This window comes from Anopheles gambiae, chromosome 3 (genome assembly GCF_943734735.2).
Source record: "Anopheles gambiae chromosome 3, idAnoGambNW_F1_1, whole genome shotgun sequence".
NCBI lineage: Eukaryota > Metazoa > Arthropoda > Insecta > Diptera > Culicidae > Anopheles > Anopheles gambiae.
The window spans coordinates 43,556,436-43,577,870 of NC_064602.1; the positions used below are offsets into that span (position 1 = coordinate 43,556,436).

The 21,435-nt window shown below is 40.1% G+C and overlaps 1 protein-coding gene across 1 annotated transcript in view; it reads right to left on the minus strand.

Moving 5' to 3' along the window:
• Positions 1-1,390: 1,390 nt before the first annotated feature.
• LOC1279247 (uncharacterized) overlaps positions 1,391-21,435 on the minus strand; it is a 44,549-nt gene continuing 24,504 nt past the window's right edge. Inside the window, exons 2-7 of the mRNA XM_061658607.1 lie at positions 19,978-20,186; positions 18,453-18,588; positions 18,242-18,375; positions 15,148-15,270; positions 13,835-14,063; positions 1,391-3,563 (exon numbers count right to left, since the gene is read on the minus strand). Of these exons, the coding sequence (XP_061514591.1) occupies positions 3,349-3,563; positions 13,835-14,063; positions 15,148-15,270; positions 18,242-18,375; positions 18,453-18,588; positions 19,978-20,186 (1,046 nt within the window). The 3' untranslated portion in view covers positions 1,391-3,348. The remainder of the gene's footprint in view (positions 3,564-13,834; positions 14,064-15,147; positions 15,271-18,241; positions 18,376-18,452; positions 18,589-19,977; positions 20,187-21,435) is intronic.

Here is a 21,435-nt window from a genome sequence, read left to right on the forward strand (position 1 = left end):
CGATACAAAAATGAATAAAAAGCATCAAATAATTTTCGCGAAACAACCAAAAAACCAGGGACAATCATGATATATTTTTCAACCCGGGGATGTATTACAAGTTCCCTGAATCCTCGCGCATTGACATATTCATAAAATGTGCGTTACATTGCATACAAAATGCACTTTATATTTTATGCAATAATTGCTGGAAAGCTTAAATGCACATTTTAATCTCAAGTATTTTATAACTCAAAAGCACACGTAACTAAATACCACCATGCGTCTCCATTATGCATTCTGTTTTAATTTTAGACTTGATGGTAAGTATAGGGAAATGAGGGCGTTAAATTCATTTGATTCGTAGCTTTAATATTTGGTGGATGTATTGTAAGTACGTGAGAATTGACGATAGCACCACAAAATTGGATTACTTTTGTGTAATATGTACTGCCTATGTGGACAACTGGGCGTCTCCATCAAACAATTCGCTATCTCTATATTTACAGTTTTAACGAGCAAATGATTCGTTTACTGTAAAAAATGAGTAACAGATGTAATGATTAAAATAATTTAAACATCAACTATCCCATACATTCAACTATCGGCATAGTAGCCTAAAAGATAATACGCCTCCCTTAGGACTATTTACCGATAAAGTTGCCGTTTTTTCGCTCAATTATTTCTCCCATATACGTCGATTAACATAAATTGCACCAGCTAACGATCTGCCGAAAGATGCAAGCAGTGCTGCTGAATAATTAAAACGCTTAATTCCACCCAAACAAGCACTACATATTTAATGAAGTGTTAATACCCGACGGCAATCTCCGTATGGAGAGTAAAGAACCCAAAAAAGCGAAACTCTAAAGCATAAAACCATCGATACTTGATCATAATCTTATTAATGAAGCGAAAACGGAATGATGAAAGCGATACAGTTTTTACGTCTTTTAAATTATCCCGTTGATACGCTGTAATAACCATTATTGTACGTGCCTCATCCTGATTGGCCGTGTCGGCATGTTCGTAAGCTGTGCATAATCAATCAAGAAAAATCACATTTTATAACGGGTACAACATGTAGCTCATTTTAATTCCCCTTTTAAAACCAGTACATGTAATCATTGAAGTTGACCGTTGATGCGTTTGTCGATTATGAAATTGGCTATAAAAATTCGTGGAAACGAATATTACTTACCATCACACGATGAAGTAACTAATCAACCGATGAAAAGCTCTATTGTTGATATTTTCGCATTGTTATACATTGTGTCGTTTCCGTTCATTTTTTATTTTCGTTACCATTCTTCATTTACGTAAAAAGCCATTTGCATGGTTTCGTTTCTCTCAACATGCTTCTGCCACACAGTAAAGCAAAATGAAAAATATAAAAAAATGGAGCAACATGAAAACATGAAGACTGGCACGTGGTATACCAGGGTTAGATTATTTATTCGCAAGTAGTTTCATTAGTCTCGCCTACAGTACATCTCGCTATACAACTTATACAGTCGTGCCGCATCCCACTCCACCGCTACATGCCGCTCGATTAATACATTCTTAGACATCTTAGTTGCATTGTCCCGCTTGTGTAATTTCCTACATTTGCGTCTGAATGTGTGTGTGCAAGTGTGTGTGTGTGTGTGTGTGTGTGTGTGCTTTAAACGCTCCCCACCAACATGATTGAAATCCACTGCGCCTTTCGAATCTATTCGACGTGCCGAAAACCAACATATGCCTTCCTAATTATTACTCTCTACTTCTGCTGCATACCTAGCTTATCTTTACCTGTCGTTCGTATATTTATTTACACACATCCTACACCACCATACCAAAGTTCATCGTGTGGCAATTTTTTCTGCTCGTATCGTTATTATGTCACCTATTGAAGAACCTTGCACAGGCGGACAAATTATTTTCCCCAGTCGTCATTGAAACGGTACGGAATGGAAATTACTTTTCAGCGACCGTTTCATAGCAACGGCCAAACTTGCACGCACTCACACATCCATACACGTACACATACGCACACACACACGTAAACAGTAATATATCTTCATCCAGCCTGCTATTGCTGGCGCTTGTGCAACGGGTGTGTGTGCTTTACCTTCTTGGTTGATGAGTTTCGTCTGGTGACGCTTTTTGGTTGGTTTGCTTTCATCCTCCTTACCCTCTCCTCATCCTTACCATAGTGTGAGATATTCAATATGTCTTGCTTTTTCTTTTCCTGCTGATTGTATACTCGTTTTGCAACCTTTTCTTCATTTGCTTTAGCAGCGGCACTGCTCACGTTGCGTTAAGGATGGTGGCAAAATTTATTCACTTTAAATCATGTCGGAGAAAATGTTGAGTCGCGTTTTGAGCTGTCGTGGTGTTCCCCCCACCCCGCTCCTGCTTTCTTACTTCAATGCTCACAAACATTAACGGGTCAGTACACGCAACAGAACAGAACATTTTGCATCGGATAGGGTGAGACAGCATTGAGAGGGAGGGAGGGGGGGCTTTTTTATTATTAAATTTGTTTCATTTGTCGACCAGCAAATCTTTCAAGCTTGCGCTCGCCGTGGCAATGCTGTCGCCCACTGGCCGTTATTGCACTGGTTCCGTTCTAGTTGCATTCTCCAATGACTGCTCGCCTTTTTTGCTCTTGTTCAACCACTATCCACTCTTGCATCTTTTGCATCCGTTGCATCATACTGCGATGATCACGGAGCTGGGAAAAGCATGAATCTAAGTGTTGGTTTTTTCTTCACTTTCTGCTCCTGCTTTCTTTTAACTACCCCCGACGAACTGTACGGGCAACGCAACGCAACGAACCATATTTACATCGCACAACAAACGAAAATGAAGCGCCTGGTTATGCTGACCCGCGCTTTAGGGAGCCCGAGCGTGCCTTTCTGCATGCGCGAATGTTTCGCTGTGTGTGCGCGTTTCTGTTTTTTTGGGTTTGCTTCACTGTTCGTTTACATTTACTCACTTTCCATTTACTAAGATTTTGATGTTTTCCATCCCGTTTGACAGTTCCCTTTGCGCGACCGACACGATGACCGAGTCTTTCCAGCCGGATGGTTTTATGGGACAACGGACACCACATACACACACAAAAACACTGGGGGAGTTTTGTGGATTCGGGTGGTTCTTCACATTTTGTCTCAATTTTTCCCTGTGCTCGTTCTAAATGACACTCGCTGAACCGTTTTCCGGGTACTCGGAGTAACCGAACAACCGGGAAACCACTCACAATGCAATCCCCACTACTACCGTCCCACAAAAAGTGCGAATGTGTGTGTGTTTGTGTGTGTGTTTAGTTGTGGGACAAGAAGGGCGGCCACTATCATCACACCGAGCTAAGACCATTCAGAGTGCTCAAACCAACGCCACGAGGGAAGGGATGGACCGGTGCCGACCACAAGACGCCGGCCGTTGACCTACACTGCCACCGGAAAGAAGTGCCACCAGGGTCGAAAACACTATTTGCATAACCGCTGCCACTGCTGTCCGGCTGGCTGGATGCAGAGCACCGAGCGTAAGGATTATTCGCTCCGCACCACCCGCTCTGGATGCTGTAGATGACATGTCTCCTGTGCGTGGAAGCGCGAGTAAGAGAGTGTGAAAGAGAAGAGAGAGAGAGAGAGAGAGAGAGAGGGAGAAAGAAAAATGTTAAAATTAGAATCATCATGCGATTCGGTTGAGGGAGCGGGTGTGTGACAACCGGGAGAGACAAACCGGGAATGATTAATGGACGATGGGTGTCAAAATATGGGTGATGTTAATGTGTCCACTTCTTCACCCGTCAGAACTCGTTTGCTGAAAAGCACTAAAGATCCCCGATAAGCAACTCACAGCAGGGAAAGGTACTGGCGCTTGGTATAGTGGAATAAAACAAGCTGTACTTTTAAAAAGAATACTTTAAACGTGTACAAACGAACTGTTGTACAGAAATGGCGTGTGCTTGTTATTCAACATAATTGCTTTTTTGCTGAGAAAGAATTTAATCAATGTCAAAGGATTTATATTTAAGATTAAAAATTCAATATTTATGCAATATGAGCCATTTAAGCCAAGCTCAGATTTAACACTTTTACTATCGTGTCACATAGAACCGTATGATGAACATTTCATTATCAAGTTTGGTACTCATTATTAAACGACTCTCCACTAAGAACTAATAAGAGTGCAAAGGAAGAGTACTAAAGAGAGGTTATAATCACAATACAATTTGTTGCTCTTATCTTACTCTTGCCATCGTACTAGAGGCTCATTAAATTGTTCAAGAACCCTCTAAAAAAGTCACCTTAAAACAGCGAACTAAAACATTGTCACCCTTTGACTTTAAAAGTTCTACATGCATAGAGACAAAGACACAAACTTCATTACTTTAATCAGGTTCTGATTTAATGTGGATGCCCACTTTGCGAAGGGAAAAATAGAGCAAAGATTGTTATTTTTAAACGTAGAATACATATTTCTGTTAACTCAAATCACATCACCAAACTGTACTGTATGAAAATCTCGGCAAGTATCCGAGCAGATTGGGGAAAAATGACCTGTGAACAGACTAGTATGTAAACAAACTAGAATGAATTTTGCTACGTTTTAATAATTTAAAAAAAAATCACGAAATTGAATTAGTACATAAAAAATTTATAACTAAACATAAAAAAACATAATTTTTTTTAAAGATTTCTTTATCTTTAATCTGCATTAACTTCCCCTGAAATCTCAAGGAGGTGTTTACAATTTTCAATTGAAACTTTTTATCAACTACCGGCCCTGATCGAGTGAATTTCACCTCTATGTTTTGGTGCATTTTACTCTAACATTATGATACATTTTTACCAGAGCATAGGTGTCTTTTGTCTCAATAGGATACAAATCCATCTATTTTAACAATAATATAAAATGATGATCATTTTATTTTTAGCGAAAATGGCAAATTTTTTATGCACAAATTGCTAAGCTTTTACCTTAAAGAACCATATTATTTGATAAAATCGACAATCGCTCGAAAATTGTTTAATAAATTAAACAGATTACCTTAAGTGAAGCATTATATCAAACATTTCCGTACTATTTATGTTTTTATCCAAAAAGGATATCTACCGATTATGTTTGTTCGTTTAGTTTCATTTTTATAAACTGCAAATCAGTTTCATTGTTTTTTTCTTTACATGTCAAACACTTCAAACACTTTCAAAAACACTTTATGCTTTCAATGACATCCCTTTGCGCCATTCATCGAATGGCTAGTTTATGAATAGTCAATAACTAATTTTCATATCGATAATTGTAATTTTTATAACATACCTATAAACTCTATATCTATAAATAATGATCTCCTAACAGCACCAGCAGTCCGTGTAAAACAAAGCCTTAGAGTCGTCATCCATCTTTAGTATGGATATCATATTTCCAGCATCTCATAATTGCAATGCCCGTCATGCCCAGCACACACAGATTCATGTTCATTTTATGATCCACATTTTTTTAATCCTAGTCCCATTTAACTCTGCCTTCCGGAACATATTTTAAACATCGATGCCAGTACAATGGTGGTAAAGTGGCCAGGGGAACGAACGTGAAAAAAAAACAGGGGACGGACAAATATGAAAACCATTAAGCTAAAAGTTTCACTCCCAGCCGACCCCGAACGGCCCCCCTCCGTTTTGGGTCAGTTCGGTTTAATTTTACTGCTTCATGCCTCCATCCTTTGCCAGCGGCGTTTCACGTACTAGCAAGCGGGCTCGGCTGAACACATTTAAGGAAAAAAGTGGAACAGGGATAAAAAAAAAAACAACATTCGCTTCACTTCGGCTCATTCGCCTGATGCACTGCTTGGCTACGATTTCCATCTCCATCGTCCTGGAAGCATGGAAACTGTTGACATATCAACCTTTCATGTTTGTTCGCATGTTCCAAACCGGTAGCAACCTTTCATCGGAATAGCACACACATACACACAAAGACACTAACAAAAGCAAAGCTCACACACGATGAATGACATGGGAGCTATAAGTACCCTCCCGTCACGAATGTCCCGACTGCACCGGGACAAAAACAAAACATAGTTTCATCTCCACTCCTCTGGTGTTTCATGCTCTTTCATGCTTGTGTAGGTTTTGTTTTTTTGAGCCTGCATGTAAATGAATTCCTCTTTTAGCGAAACGGTCAACGCCGTTAGGTGTGACCATTTCGACATGTCACACAGGTTGAACAGTTTCCGGTGAAAACGGTGGCGTGAATAATCGAACGGAAATGTAATAGGCTTTTGTATCATGGCTTCTTTGTATTATGGGGAGGAGCACGGTTAGGGTGGGAAAGTCAACAAGATATTGTTACAGGAAAAGGAAAATAGGTAGAATAATCTAGCCTAGCGTTCAATTGGAACTGCATCATCAGATTTCGCTCAATGTTTTCATTGAAACGAATGAGCCATATGGCTATGTGGCGATGTAATCGTTTAACATATTCACCAATCATGGAAATGTGTTTTATTATTGCGCGTTAATACTGAGAGAGAATGAAATAACATTTAAGATAAGAGAGAGTGAAATTTACATTTAATTTAATGCATTTAATATAATGAGGGTTTATGTAACAATAGTAGTTGTAGTGCACTAAAACAGGCACTTTGCGGTAATTTAGAAGTCATTGATTTTTCTTATTGATTATTTATAAGTTATTGAGAAGTTATTGATTGAGGAGGGCCGGATTCGCCGTTTTGCTTAAAAATTATTATTTTTTTTTATATTGGTACAAAATTTTCCCTTGTCTTTTATAATAAAAAATAAAAGGTAAATAATGTCGTCTCATTAGCCAAAAAATACCCTAATTCATTACAATTTGTCTCTAATTCCTCAATCAAAGTCTTGCGTTCCATAGTACCAAAGTGACATAATCGCGAGGATTTTATGACTGCTCGCATAGTTAATAGTTTAGTTAAAATTTATGTTGATACAGGGTTTCCCACGATTTATTGGGCAGTTCCCATGATTTTTTAGTGCGTTCCCACGATTGTTTGGTCGTATCCCATAGATTTTTGGTTCGTTCTCATAATTTATTAGTATTTTCCGATTGGGTATCAATACAATTGGACCAAAAAATTCCGGGAAAAGACCAAAAAATCGTGGGAACGCACCAAAAAAATATGGGAACTTACCAAAAATTGATGGAAACCAAGCAATAAATCGTGGGAAACCCTGTAAAACATTTAAGAAATACCAGCATTGGCATACACCGCTTAGTGAAAATACAAGTTTAAATTAAACACACCTTTCTTGATGTCGTTGTACAGTGATTCATTTATTATTCTCATTCGCCAAAACTATAAATTTCTGTCGATTGAATTACACGAAAATATTGAAAACATACATTGACAGTAATCTTCGGTACTCCTATCAAACTAGCTTCAAAATTCAATTCAGAGCTCTCCTAGCAACGCGCGTTGCTGCGAAAGGACTTGCTCCATGCCACACTGCCAGTTCGCGGGTAATGAGGGCAATGGTTACTTAGATTGTTTGTTTACACAAACCCATTTGAAAACACATGGTATTGGATATAATGATTTTTTTAATTAAAGTTGCAAACTAGCCACCTGATGATAACGTGTCCCATCTTATACCCCTTCCCATGATTAATCAAGATATTTAAAAAAAACATGTTTGAAAACTATGCAAAATAGCTTAATTGTGAAATGGTTGTAATTCCAATTCATTCAATCATTAATAAAGCCAACCATACTCATTATTGGTGCTTAAGCACCTCGAATACTACATACACCATCGTCATCGGCAGACAGAATATCCTGTAAAACGGTTTGCTATACCCAGGACGTTGAACATGTACACTCCCACAAATCTTCTTCTATTTGCCGTAACGTCCTATGCGGACATGCCGGCCTGTATAAGCTTTCGAGACTTAATTCATTACCACGTAGACGGATAGTCAATCCTTGCTGCGGGGGGACGGTCCATGGGCTTGAACCCATGACGGGCATGTTATTGAGTCGTTCGAGTTGACGACCACGTACCACGGGACTGCCCCAAATCTACTATACCCTCAAATCTACTACTCCGTAATATTGGTTAAGTCGGAACAAGGAAAACGCATGACAATAAGAGGCGGATGTAGCCGAGAGACCCTAAGCGGCCATATGCTAAAAAGTCTTGCTGAAATTTCGAGCGAGTAAGCGGCGGATGTTGATGGCTTGAAATTTAAAATTGAATTTGTAACAATTTGCTCGCGGGTGGGAAGAACTACTTATTTCAGGATGTCCTTCCGGAACAAAGCACTAAAGGGAGAGATTGCGCATTGTGATTGGTTCATTGCGCAATATGACTGCAACATACTGCGCGTTAGGTGAGACAACCGTGCGCACTGCATTCAGCCGGATCAGCATCAACTGCAGAATGATCCACAATGAAACTATGCTTACTGTAACGTGCCCAAGAGGGCTGAAAAGATTCTGACTGTATCTATCAAGAGTGATTGCGATATCTACCATGTGATGCTATCACCGTACTATGGTGTTGATTAAAAACAATCACGCGGCAAGAGTAAATAAAGTAGTTTGCAAGTAAACGCGAATTTAGTTAATTGATCTGGAAAGTCTGTGTTTAGGCATTCTTTTCTATAACAGTATAGATTGGAATATTAGAACTACACATTTGGAATGGTTATATGAAGGTTTCACTGTTCACTGTTGAAATTTGATATTTGGCGCAACAATAACAATTGTCTCATACACAAATACCAATTCCATTCAATACTTCAAAACCAGTTTAAGGATAATAAAATAAAATTTTAAGGGCGTTTTTGGAAATGACCTTTTTGAAATTTAAGACCAGGAAAATTTACATTGAAAATGTTCTAAGCATCTATTACTTATTACCTAACGTATGAAACATAAGTCGAAAAAAAGAGTAGCAATGGAATTCGAACCATGTACGATATCATATTTTTATAGTTCAATCTTACATTTCTTCTTTGGCTCAACAATCGATGTCGGTCAAAAGGCCTGCCTGTGACCACTTGTAGGCTTGGCTTTCAGTGACAAATTGATTCCCCCCCATAGCAGGATAGTCAGTCCTACGTATGGCGGCGCGGTCTATTTGGGGATTGAACCCATGACGGGCATGTTGTTCAGTCGTACCAGTTGACGACTGTACTACGAGACCGGACAATCTTACATTTATGGGCACAAATAACACAAAATGGATTGAAGCAAAAGTGAGCATTTCAAAAATTGTATGTTTTTAAGTACGCAATTGGGATTGGATCTAAACATGTTGTATGTGTATTAGCGACACCCTATTTTTTTAATCCACTGCACATCAATACGTTATTCAATGAACACGTTGTTGAGGTTACTACTTAGCTATTCTTTCCAAAAAATCACGCTGAAAACTAAAAAATAATAATCAAAAAATTTTACATTTGTGTCAACAGAGGCATGGAACGTATCAGTTCGAAAATTACAAAATTGCGTAACTTGGCTCAAAAGTAGCCTCATCGATATTTAACGGTTGTGCAAAGTACAGTAAGAACTGTCCAGGAAGTTACAAGGTTAACACATTTGTGGTGTAACGCATAAGAACAAATAGGTATTTGAGTTATGGTTGTTGCCACTGAACGTGTAGAGTTTGAAAATAATTTGAAATTTGAGGTCATCCGGTAGATTTTACCGGGCCTTAACTAGTAATCATATAAACATGCATTTCACAAATCAAATAGTGTAAAAATTGGCATATCCGGTTACAACAACTACCACAAAAAATCCCATCTTGAAATATTTCTTATGAATGCAGATAAAAGATAATACAAAAGATAATATCAAGCTGTAACTTATCGTATGGAATAATTATCGTTGGCTTATATATACAAGCATTTTTAGTACGGCCCGGTACTCATGTTCATCGATAAGCGTAGGGCAATAAATCGCCTCAGCGTAGGTCCGTACAGCGTGAGAAGATCAAATAGGAAACAAACTGCTAGATGCAACATGAATATGAGTAGCGATGATTGAATACTGTCAGATAACAAAGAAAAACGCAACAGGTCATAAAATCTTAAGTAGTTTTTAGGAACGTGCTAGAAACCGCGAAGGTATCAAAAATAAACATAGAAAGGCAAACGATAAAGATACATAGACAACCATACATCCAGAGAATAGACCAGAATGGAAAGATATACAAAATGGTCATATCAAAATAACACACCTTACTATCGACACCAACACACCAAAATAAAATATCCGTGCACAACTCAAATAATTATAAAATATAAACCACGGGTGTCGTGAAATAAAGACAGATTCTTGTAGACAGAAGGACAGAAACGAAGTTACACTTTTCTTAATTTATGAGCTAGGAGTGTCCCGCTACCCAATGTAAGGTCTCTTAGCTCCAACGATTCCTGCAAGGGATATTTCTTATAAAATTCAAAGATCGCCTGAATGATCACCAAAACGATGAAGTCCCAGTAGTGAAGTACAAAAGTATTTTTTTTATATCACATATAGTTTGCAGTACAGAAATACATAAAATACCGTCACTATAGGAACACAATATAACAACTATACGAACAATACCGCCATTAAGGGTACAAAGGTGCATTCAGTATAAATGGTTGTGTCAAGGAAGATGTTATATGTTACATGTACCAAATGTTAAAATATTCAAATATCTATCTTTTTCACACTTTAATTAGTCATTAGACAATATTCTTACGATCACAAATAGCATCACTATTTACCCTATACCATCAAAATACTTGAATAATGTAAATGCAGTGAAGTCTGTCTAATTTGCGACCTTTCCAGTTCCAAACCCTCCTCTAATTTGAACAATTTTGACAGTCCTTTCGTTTTCCATACATTTTCCATACCCTTTTAACTTGGAAAACCTCTGAAATCTATGCCCCACTTATTTGTGTATGATGCTGCAATGGTTATTGTATGATGTATACTCCAATCTGCAATTCTGTTTGCAGTTTTCACTCCCTTTCCTCTCTCCCTTAGAACTTTTCATTCCATTTCAACCTCTCTAAATTGAAAACCCCTCTTATTTGACAGTCCTCAGACAGGTTATCAAGTTGAAAGTTGATAGTAATCTAAAGCTTCATTAGGCTGGATCTAAAGCTTCATAAAGAATACACGAACCGAGATCATCGCGGTACTGAGACATTCGCGCCTTGTTTAGGACAGTCATAGAACAGTTGGGCTGTCAAATCTTCCGTACCTCCAATTGTGCCTACTGTTTCGGACTGATACCCAACTTCGGTATTGCTAAGATTTTTGCGTTAACGCGAATCGATTATGTTTACTTTTTTTGGTGCATTTGCTTGAAAACTCGTGTCGAGCAACCCGTTTTGTATTTTATTTTGCATAAACTATATGAAACAAATAATTTGATAGGCAAATTTAAAAACATACTTCATTTTGGCAAATTCAATCGTCACCAGACCTAGGATGAGTCCATACACGACCCACGATTATCTCGCCTGTCTGTACGATTTTTCAACAAAATCGCTGTTGGCACGATATCGACCTCATGTGGATTAGCTAAACAAATAGCAATATTTATTGCGCAGTTCTAAAAACGTCTATCAAGCTACTCAAAATAAATAGATAGCTACATCCGTAGCAACAATCGCCATACGTGATTTTTACAGTACCGCAAAAGTCTCGGTTCGGCCTAATATGCTCTATTTTGTATCAATTTTAGTTTTAATCAGCTTGCAGTAAGCTCATTCATGCCAAATATGCAATTTATTGAACAGAAAACATAGGAAAATATATGCTGAATAACATAACAACTGATATTGGGGTCCTTTTCGATTTATGTTCGTAGGCTGAAATTTCAGCCTGTTAGCTGTTCGCATTGTGTAGTACATAGTTTTCGAGCAGCTATCTAAGTAGGTATAATATACAGGTAGGCTTATCCCAAGGTGTATATTTTTAAAAGACTGCTTTTTATCGCTTCTGTTTCTGAATTAAGATTTTAGGAGTGTTTTTTGTATTCGTCAAGCCTCCAGAAAGCTTGTTTGAGCAAAAGCTTTCACCCGTCCTGTCAAAAAGTGATGTTCAAAATTCCATACATACTCCATACAAAACACTGACTAGAATCGTGAAGTGCCCCATTATTTGGCGCAACAGTCGATCTCAGCATTGGCTTGGCTAAGCCACTAATGATCTCGGCTATCTGAGACTTGTTGCTGTATTCATAGTTCCTGTATTCATGCATAACGGGCATGTTTAAGTTATGCAACTTAACGGTTATACCATGGAACCGACACAACTCTTATTTAATGTCAATGTGTAAATCTTTACCTATGATGTTACGGCAATTTTAGAACAACAAAATCACTCTTATGCAATTAATTATCAAATTCAATAATGGACGGTGCGGAATCTCCCACATACACACACACACACATGGAATCCGTTTGTTTTACCGTTGTATAACATATCGCATTGTTTCGTTTTGCCCATTGTGGAAAGGATAATAAGCTACAATTTCTCTTTTTCTACTCCTCCCTTGCACGCTTTCTGGTACTCTTTTGTTCTTTCTGGTCTAACAGCAGACTAGCTGGAATGCTTTTTCAATTCGAGCAGAAAATGCAATATCATTACAATGTCGACCTACGAAATTTGCATCCGCATGCAGCTGCATCATGAGCCATGAGCCTCCTCCACTCGGCATGCAAAATGGTTCGGCCAAAGGCAAACCGGAGAAAGAGCAGCACAAAAACCAGACATCTTGCGATCATTCGCTCGATGATCTGGCTTTCCAAAGAAAGCTACTCTTTTTTTTTGTTGGCTATGGTAGAGTTTCCTTCCAAAAACGGGTGTCGGTGGGTTGTGCTAGGTCACGTAATAACATTTTCGTTTCCGTCATCGACCATCGGAAAACGCTTGCAGCGTTGTTCTTACCCCCGTGTGCCGCCACCGTTAATGTTCGAGATGAGTGTAAAAAAACACACCAAAAACCCCGACCGAACGTTTCCCGTGTGCCTGTAATCGACCAGCCATAGTGATGGTGGTAGGTACGCTTTGCCTTTGGCAGCAGCTACGTACTCATCTGCATGCGAAGCTCGCGATAAATGTGCCGTTCTGCAAACTAATTGAATTCTGTGCCTGTGCGCCTGTGTTTTGGGGCGAAGAACACGCTTTGGGCGGACTTTGCACGGGCGGACGTTGCAATGTAAACGTGCATAAAAGTTACCCGAAATGTTTTGGCACAAAACTGCCGCTATGAGCTGCTTTCTTTGGGAGCTTTTTTGACCTCTTGAAAGGCCTTGCGCAATGATGCTGCGAACTTCATGGCCGTTGTCACTGCTTTACTTTTGTCCGCGTGTGCTGTATTATGTTAGGGGCCAATAGTTTTGGATTGAAAATATATAATAAGAGATACTCATTATAATGGAACAGATGAAGCCTTAAAAATAAGTTTAAATAATCAAGGAAGCAATTTCAATAGTTATCATAACTTATAGTACATAATCAGTCAAATTGAGTCAAGTATTCAGAAGGGTTAATCAGGCCGTATACTTAAAATATAAAGTTATCATAAATCTTCATACTATTTTCATATAATATTTCTTTTTAAAATCAAATATGTTTCATTAAAACCACCGCATAAGCGCCTAATGATATGCAATGTGCATGAAAAAGGGGCTTTAATAACGTGTTATTTTTTCACAGAACCTCCTCATTAGCTAAATTGACTTTTATTACGCAATATGTACTGAAATGATTTCTCGCAAAATGTGAATGACTCGTTTGCGACTTGTGCTTAAATAAACAACTGTATAACTGAAGTAAACTTCGTCAACTCCCGCTCCACAAAATTACCTTGTATTTGCGTCATGTAGGCATCACTGTTTTGATTGTCAAAATCGCTGCTATCGTGATGGTGGTAGGAAGATGCTGCCGACGACTGGTCGTAGATCGAGTGTACATAGTTGACTGGATTGAGCCCAACCGGAGAAGCCGATGCCGCCATCAGCTTTGGTCGTTCGTCCTCGATCCACCGATCGACGCGCTGCTCGTACACGTCGTAGATTACAGCAATGCAGCTAAACTGCAGATGAAAGAAAGCAAAACTTATAACGGTAAGGCTATGGTCACTCACAAGAAAGGGAAAAGATGCAAAACAGTTGAAAGCTGAAAGATGAAACAATTTCTCTTCGCGCGAGCTAACTAGCTAACGAACGAAGCTTCCGGTATTTTCGCCTTCCTGCTAATCAATGTCACGCATCATCGACCCGCGCAAACAGTCGTGTAGTAGACAAACGCAAGCGAAGACGCTCACAACACTGTAGAAAGATAAATAAAGCCAACGCAAGCAAGTCCACCGCCCCTGCTCTTCACACTGCTGCGACCAAAAAACGTAACCCAGTGGGAAAAGCTCGAACGTAAAGAAGAAAGCGTGGACAACTTGCTTTCCCTTGCGCGACACACGATTTGTGCAACATAAAAGCGACTGATAACTGTCTTCCTTGAAGTAAACGATTATTTATGTTTGCGGAGGGAAGAAGAAAAAAATAATGTTGAAACACTCGCGAATGGACAAACGATGGAAAATAGAAGCTTTCAGCCTTTTGAGAAGTCGCTTCAATGGTAGATGAAAAGCGAAAGGGAGGGCAAAAAATCAAGCGGCAAAAGTCAACTCCGGAATGACGAAAACGGAACTCGGTTGCTTCTTATCTTTCATATTTGTACATCCTTTCATGTCACACTGTCACACAGCGCGCGATTCAGCAGCAAATGGACCGCCAAGCGACGATTTTTCCCGGTATGTCGTCAATGTGGCGGAAAATGACGATGTTGTTTGTTTCCGGGCGAAGTAATGCTTTGAGTAGAAAACAAGTGCCGTGGCTGGCGGTTGCTTCTAGACACAAGCTGGGCCAAGGCAGCAAAGGAAAACATGTAGCAGGGATGGCAATGAACGAAAGTATGTGTGCGTGTATGCTCGAGATGAACAACCACTCTCATCGCTACTTTCGTTCTGCAGAAATTTCCCGCTGCTCTCACATAGTTTCAAGTTGAGCAATTATGCGAAATCCGATATAAAAAGCAAGCTTTAGTGTGCAAACTAACAAAGCTTGAACAAATGTTAACATATACCAGTAATTTGATAACACACACACACACACATCACCTACTTTGAGTTTACTCCGTCCGAGAAAGTGATGGGAGAGATGAAAAAATAGCCCAAGGGTGGATGTGTCAAGTCCGCTCCGCTGGTCCTTGTAGATCGGGTACTGCATCATTTGCGACGCATTGATCTGTAAATAAAAGAAGAGTTGTGAAGGTTAATGAAAATTCAATCATTTTATCCCGCGATGGGAAAGGTAGCTTTTGATACGGAGGAGAAAAGTTGAGCTTATAATTCACCCAAAATGTATTTCGCTTTGTATTAAATTAACATATGTAAGACGAAGAGTGCAAGTTTTAAGATGATTTTTCCAATATTAGCTTTTGTTCTTGATTCAAATAAATCAAATATATTAAAATATGGAAAATAAAACTGTTGTTTCATCGAAAAGATGTATCATAATATACCAAACCTTTTTTACAAGGTGCTGATACAAAGTCAACTTAAAGTCAATGTAAAGCTAGTTTTGTTACTGTTTCATACTTTTTGGCGGTATGCGTTGATTAATGGTAAAAAAAATCATACCAAGAATTCTAAAAACCACTTTATTAACTTTATTTATTGGTATCGGAATGTTTTAACTTAATGTTTTTTATCAGCGAAAAGTAAGTAAAATGCTGACAATTGGCAAAATAAACACATGGTTCAAACGTGTATTAATAAAACATTTTAGACTATTTCGGAGATCAGATTAATTTTCAGCGTAGTAAGTCTTAAAACCAATAACGAATAGCATCATGACGTAGAACGATGCACTTAGAAACTTTTCTGGTAATTGTTTTGAATATTTCATTTGTGTTTTAAATAAAGATAATATTTACAACTGGCAACAAATTGGCCGGTCTGGTGGTACAGTCGTCAACTCGAACGATTTAACAACATGCCCGTCATGGGTTCAAGCCCCGAATAGACCGTGCCCCCATACGTAATGCTGACTATCCTGCTATGGTAACAATAAGTCATTGAAAGCCAAGCTCACTTCACTAGTGGGTATAGGCAGGCCTTGACCGGCAGCGATTGTTGAGCCAAAAGAAGAAGAAGAATATTTACAATGAAATTATAACTTTGTTCAATCTTTAACTAATGTCCAAACGTCCAAAACGGACCAAAAATTGATGCTTTTGCATAGATTTATCTTAACCCGCAATAAAACAGCGTTAAATTTTGTTTCAATTATAGTATCCCATTAGTCAGTAGACAAAATGTTACACCTCTATCAGTCAAACTATAATCGTAATGGTGAGCAGAGAACGGCACCCCGCAGCGCCTAAAACGGACTCCGTGGGCCAGTTTTTGGATGTTGTATAACCCTGTTTCGGTATCTACAACATCTTGGCCCTATTAGACAACAATTAGGGCATCGAGAGAACGCCCGGTTCCCAATGGTCGATGACCCAAAGCGACTTGAGGTTAAAAGGAAGCTGATAATAAAGTCCGAGGGTCATGTGGCTACATTGCTGCGATAGCTTAGTCCGGCCAAACAGTGAAATAGTTCCTGGCGATCATGAACAAACATATCAGGAAGAAAGAAGCGCAGCGGCAAGCAATGACGCCAAAACTCAAAACTCATTTTAGGTGAATTGAGGCGGAATTTCGATATAACACCCTGGTGCGAGAACTGGTCCAACATCCCCCAGCTGCGTCCCATCAAAATTTTCTACACCAATATGATGCAAAAGCTCTATTGCAACAATTTTGTCGCGAAAACTGAAGAGGAACGCATGGTCAAAGATTTATTTTTGAGAGAAAACTTAACCAATTACCTTTCAAAGGAAGCTCATAATGGCAAATAATTTCTATTAGTTTTTTTTGCTACAGTGAGCCGAAAAAATCCATTTTATTATGCAAAGACATTACATTAAAAAATGGGAGATATATATATCTGTTGGCTAGATTATCATTATTTCAAATCAAACCACCTTCTTCAAACGATTATCCTAACTCCTTACTGTAGTACACAATAAATCATCAATAATAATCTTACTCCAAAGGTTTTCTTCTAGGAAAGCTTTGCTCGCCTGTAGTAAGCATTCATTACAGCAACATCGAAAACATTTTCAAACTCTCGATTCGTTGAAATGATGAATCTCTGTTTTCATTTAACCTTAAAGATTCCAGCTAAAGCCAACAAACTCGTACTGTCACTATCCATTTGCCCCTCACCCATCATGTGTGGCCGGATGGGACCTGTCCGGACGGGTCAGTCTGCTGATGGGAAAATTACAACAGCCACACTAAAAGATCCGTGCCGCCTTCAATCGCACGCCGGTATGAGTTTCACCGCCTGGGGGATTTAACACACGGGCATCCTGCATTCGCTTTCAAGATACGGTCCGAGCTATCTTGATGCGAGAAACTTTCCCCAAGCAACATTAGCACACCCAAGCGAAGGGAACATATTCCATCCACCCCGAAACCATCACCCGAACGGTGGTAAACAAACCGAAACCCACACATGCTCCCATATGGAGCAGCAGTAGTGACACTGTTCGTTTCCCCTGGGAGGCAGCCACTCGGCATCGTCAAAAGCTTCCTTTCCCTGGAACAAGCAAGTTTGCGAGGGTTAAATAAAGTACAAACTGAGCAATGGCTTACGGAGAGTGGAGATTTAGATTCGTAATGCTGCCAGAATTACTGCTGCCGGGCAGCATTTACTATTTACTAGCAAACCCATGGAGTGCCGCTGTGAACTTGTCGCTCCATTGCCCTTCCCTGTGTTCACTGCTGCCTGACACTGACATCGCTTCCGGGCGGGCTCTTCCAGCTCTTACACGGCTGCAAGCTCAAGCATGTTTTCATCCACTCCAGCACCCATCCCTTCTGCCGCAGTGTGATGACAGGGATTTGTCGACACCGGAAGATTGATATTCCGAAGGATTAAAGTTTTAATTAAATACATAAAACGATTTCCCATGTTGATTGAATTTCTAGCTCTTTTGCTCAAGGGCCGAAGCAGGGTTACGCTGTGTGCAACAAAGCGTTCCGTATTGGATTTCAATGTCACACGACCTGAGCCTGGAGGGTGGGGGGGGGGAGGTCCTGTGTTCCAAGAATCAATGCTTGAATCGGATCGTTTCCTGCTGAAGATACCCGGGACGTACCTTTTTGTCGTCTAGCAGCCAGGTAAGATTGGCTGCCGGTTTCGAGTTGTAGGACGTGCAGTTGCCCAGCACCACGTCACCTATTCGGTAGAACTGTTTGATGCCCGTAATTAGCGGCTTTGTAACAGGGACGTCTGGAGGAAGAAGAAAGAAAGGGAGAAAAAATGAGCAATCGCTTAAAGAACCATGTTTGTAGCCATAAAACACTCACCAACAACTTCCATCTCGCTGGACACGATCATCGTATCGAACGACGGTAGATCGGCAGACACTTCGCAGCTGTATTTGCCTGTTGCTGCCGGCTCCACCGCCACCAGCGTCAGATGGCTACCGTTCGACAGGGGGCGCTGTTGCAAACAAAGAGGAACAAAGGTGTGTTAAAACCAAGCAGAATGGGACGGGACGGGAGTGGTTTTGAGTTTACCCAGATGCTTTTATTTTTTTTATTTTTTTTTTCTATCGTATGTCACGTGTCATGTTTAGTGTGCTCACCATACCATTCATGCTAGCAACATCAAACGGCAGGGCGTACAAGTAAAAAAAGCCACCAGTGTGCTGGTGCGGAAAAAAAACCTGTGCAACTGTGATGTGGACAGATTTTGTTAACGCTCGTCGCTATGTACCGGCATACCTATACAGGCTGTGTTTATTATTTTAGCCTATACTGTGAACGGGACGTCACTGGCACTGGATGATCTGTCAGGTGGAAAAAATGTCTTTTTTGTTGACATTTTTATGCCATTGCTCTGGTAACCATTCTCGGATGGAACATTTTTATAGGCCAATCATAGCTTTGCTGAAATGTGACGTGTTTTGCTGTTGTTTGGAAAAAAACGCTTTCAATCATACTCGATAAAAGCTGTACGTTAAATTAATTTTAGTTGATTAAAACCTGATTGGAATTTACCAGAAGCGGTAGTAAATGGTATAATTAATTACGGTACTTTTATTGTCCATCTAACAGTTATTAAAGTCCATTATAAAAGAGTTGCAAAATGAAGACCTTATCAAAAAAAAAACTCTACCATATAGTCTTTCAATTACTAGCCAAATTTCACTCAGATCAAATCTATAGAACACTACCGAACTGCAACTGCTTCGCATGAGTAGCAGCGGCACGAAACACCGACATCATTAGTGTGCAACAGTGTGCCACACAATCAGGTCATTATACAATGCTGCACCGCATCGACTAACCCAAATCCTCTTCCTGGAACTAATTGTGCTTGCTGCCCTTGCCTTTGCACCCAACGCAGCGTAGGCAAGCCTGTCTGATCCGATTCAGCATCGTTAATCAGCAAACCAGCTAAAAACAGGGTAGCGACCGCACAGAGAACGGGTTTGCAACTAAAAGGGAGAAAAAAGGTTAAACGAGAGAATAATCCTTACGAACGGCCGCGTAACAAAGGAATGATAATTATGATCCCGTTGATCTGTGTAACAAAACCGTGCGCGCTCGTGTGTGTGCGTGTTGGTGTGTGTATGTGTGTGTGTGTGGAAGAAGAAAGTTTCCGATTAGAAATCATCATCATCCGGTGCACCGATGGATGCACCCAGGTTGTGCTGCGATGCTGGATAGACGCATTTTCTCCCACCGTACTGCACGCACTGCCGCCCAGGGTTGCTACTGTCTGCGCTCGCGACCGCATCAATTCCACCAAGGCAAGCGAGAGACAGAGCAAAATCGTGACTTCCGTACGCCCCAACAGTACGCCCCAGTACGCGCTCGTACTCACCTCCACCGACAGGCCCGCGACGACGAACGATTTCAGTGCGGGAATTTCCTTCGGCGTGTAGCGGAAAAACTCGCGCTTTCCCTTGTACCACTTGACGGAGTACAGCTCGGCGCCCTCCATGTCGTAATGGCAGATCAAATTTGCATTATCGCCCCGCCTGATGGCAACCGGAACACTGACGCGCACGTCCTTCAGCGTGATGACGAGATCTGCGGAAATGCGGAGAGAATGGTAAAGCGGTGGAGATTGAGCTAAATCGGTTCTGACGGACGGACGGGCGGTTCTGGAGGGGGTGCTGGGAGGAAATTGCATTTATGAAAAGCTTGGTGTAAGAAAGAGGCGGGAAGAGACGGTTGGGTTGGGTTGGGCGAGAGAAGAGCTGTAATGGGATTGGTGAGAAGTCAGAGCATTGATAGCACCGTTTTGGCCATACGAAACCCCGACACCCACTCTTGGGCTGTGGGTTGTGGTGTCGATAGAGTCAATAATCGACTGTAAGCGATTTTGCCGACGTAACGATTCGGGTGGGATACTTTGGTGCGATAAAAATAGAATGGGATAAAAGTTTTGCTTTTTTTGTTATTTGGAAGCAGCATAATGTCGATGCTGGAATGCGTGTTTGAACGGTTTAGTGATCGGATTTATTACCGAATAAAGGAGTGCTATTTCATGGAGTGACAACTGATAATGAGAAGGGTTTTTTAAGTGAATTGAAATGTATAGTAGTCATTTTTAACGTTGCTTCTCTCTTATTTCATTTCAAATTATCAGATGTGTAGCGAGAGGTTTGGTTGATCACCTTTAAGGACGCCTTGCGAAATGCCAAAATAAAAAATCATCATAATACAATCGCATGGTAAAAGTATCATTTCTCGAAACTCATTATTGAAACGACTCAAAATATATGCACACTTTAATCCAACATAAAATTTAGTGTTTAGTTGTTTAGTATAAATTGTCAACAGAATCACTCGTTGCTGATACATTTCACGAGTAAATTCATAGAAACCAGTCAATGGTTACACAGAGCTTACCGACCAAGTAAATATGTTGAAAGAGAAGGCTAATGTAGGCGTGGATTATCTGTGACTTTGGGGCGACTGCACCCGTGGTGCAGTCGTCAACTCGAACGACTCAATAACAAGCCCGTCATCGGTTCAAGCCTCCGGCTGCGTTGTAATGAATAAAGTTTAGAAAGCCTGTATAGGCTGGCATGTCCGCGTTGGACGTTGCGCCAAATAGAAGTATATGTGACGTTGTCGCGTTCAATTGGCGATAAACAGAGGTATCATATAGTTTTGATCTCGATCGGTGTCACTGATACTGGGCCACATTATCATCGATTATGTCGGTATGCTTGTGATAAAATGAACTAGAACCCAATATAATCAACTGATTCATTTTTTGTTTACTTCTATCTAGCAAACGCGACAGCAGTTCAAAGTTGAAGAGTTGGTA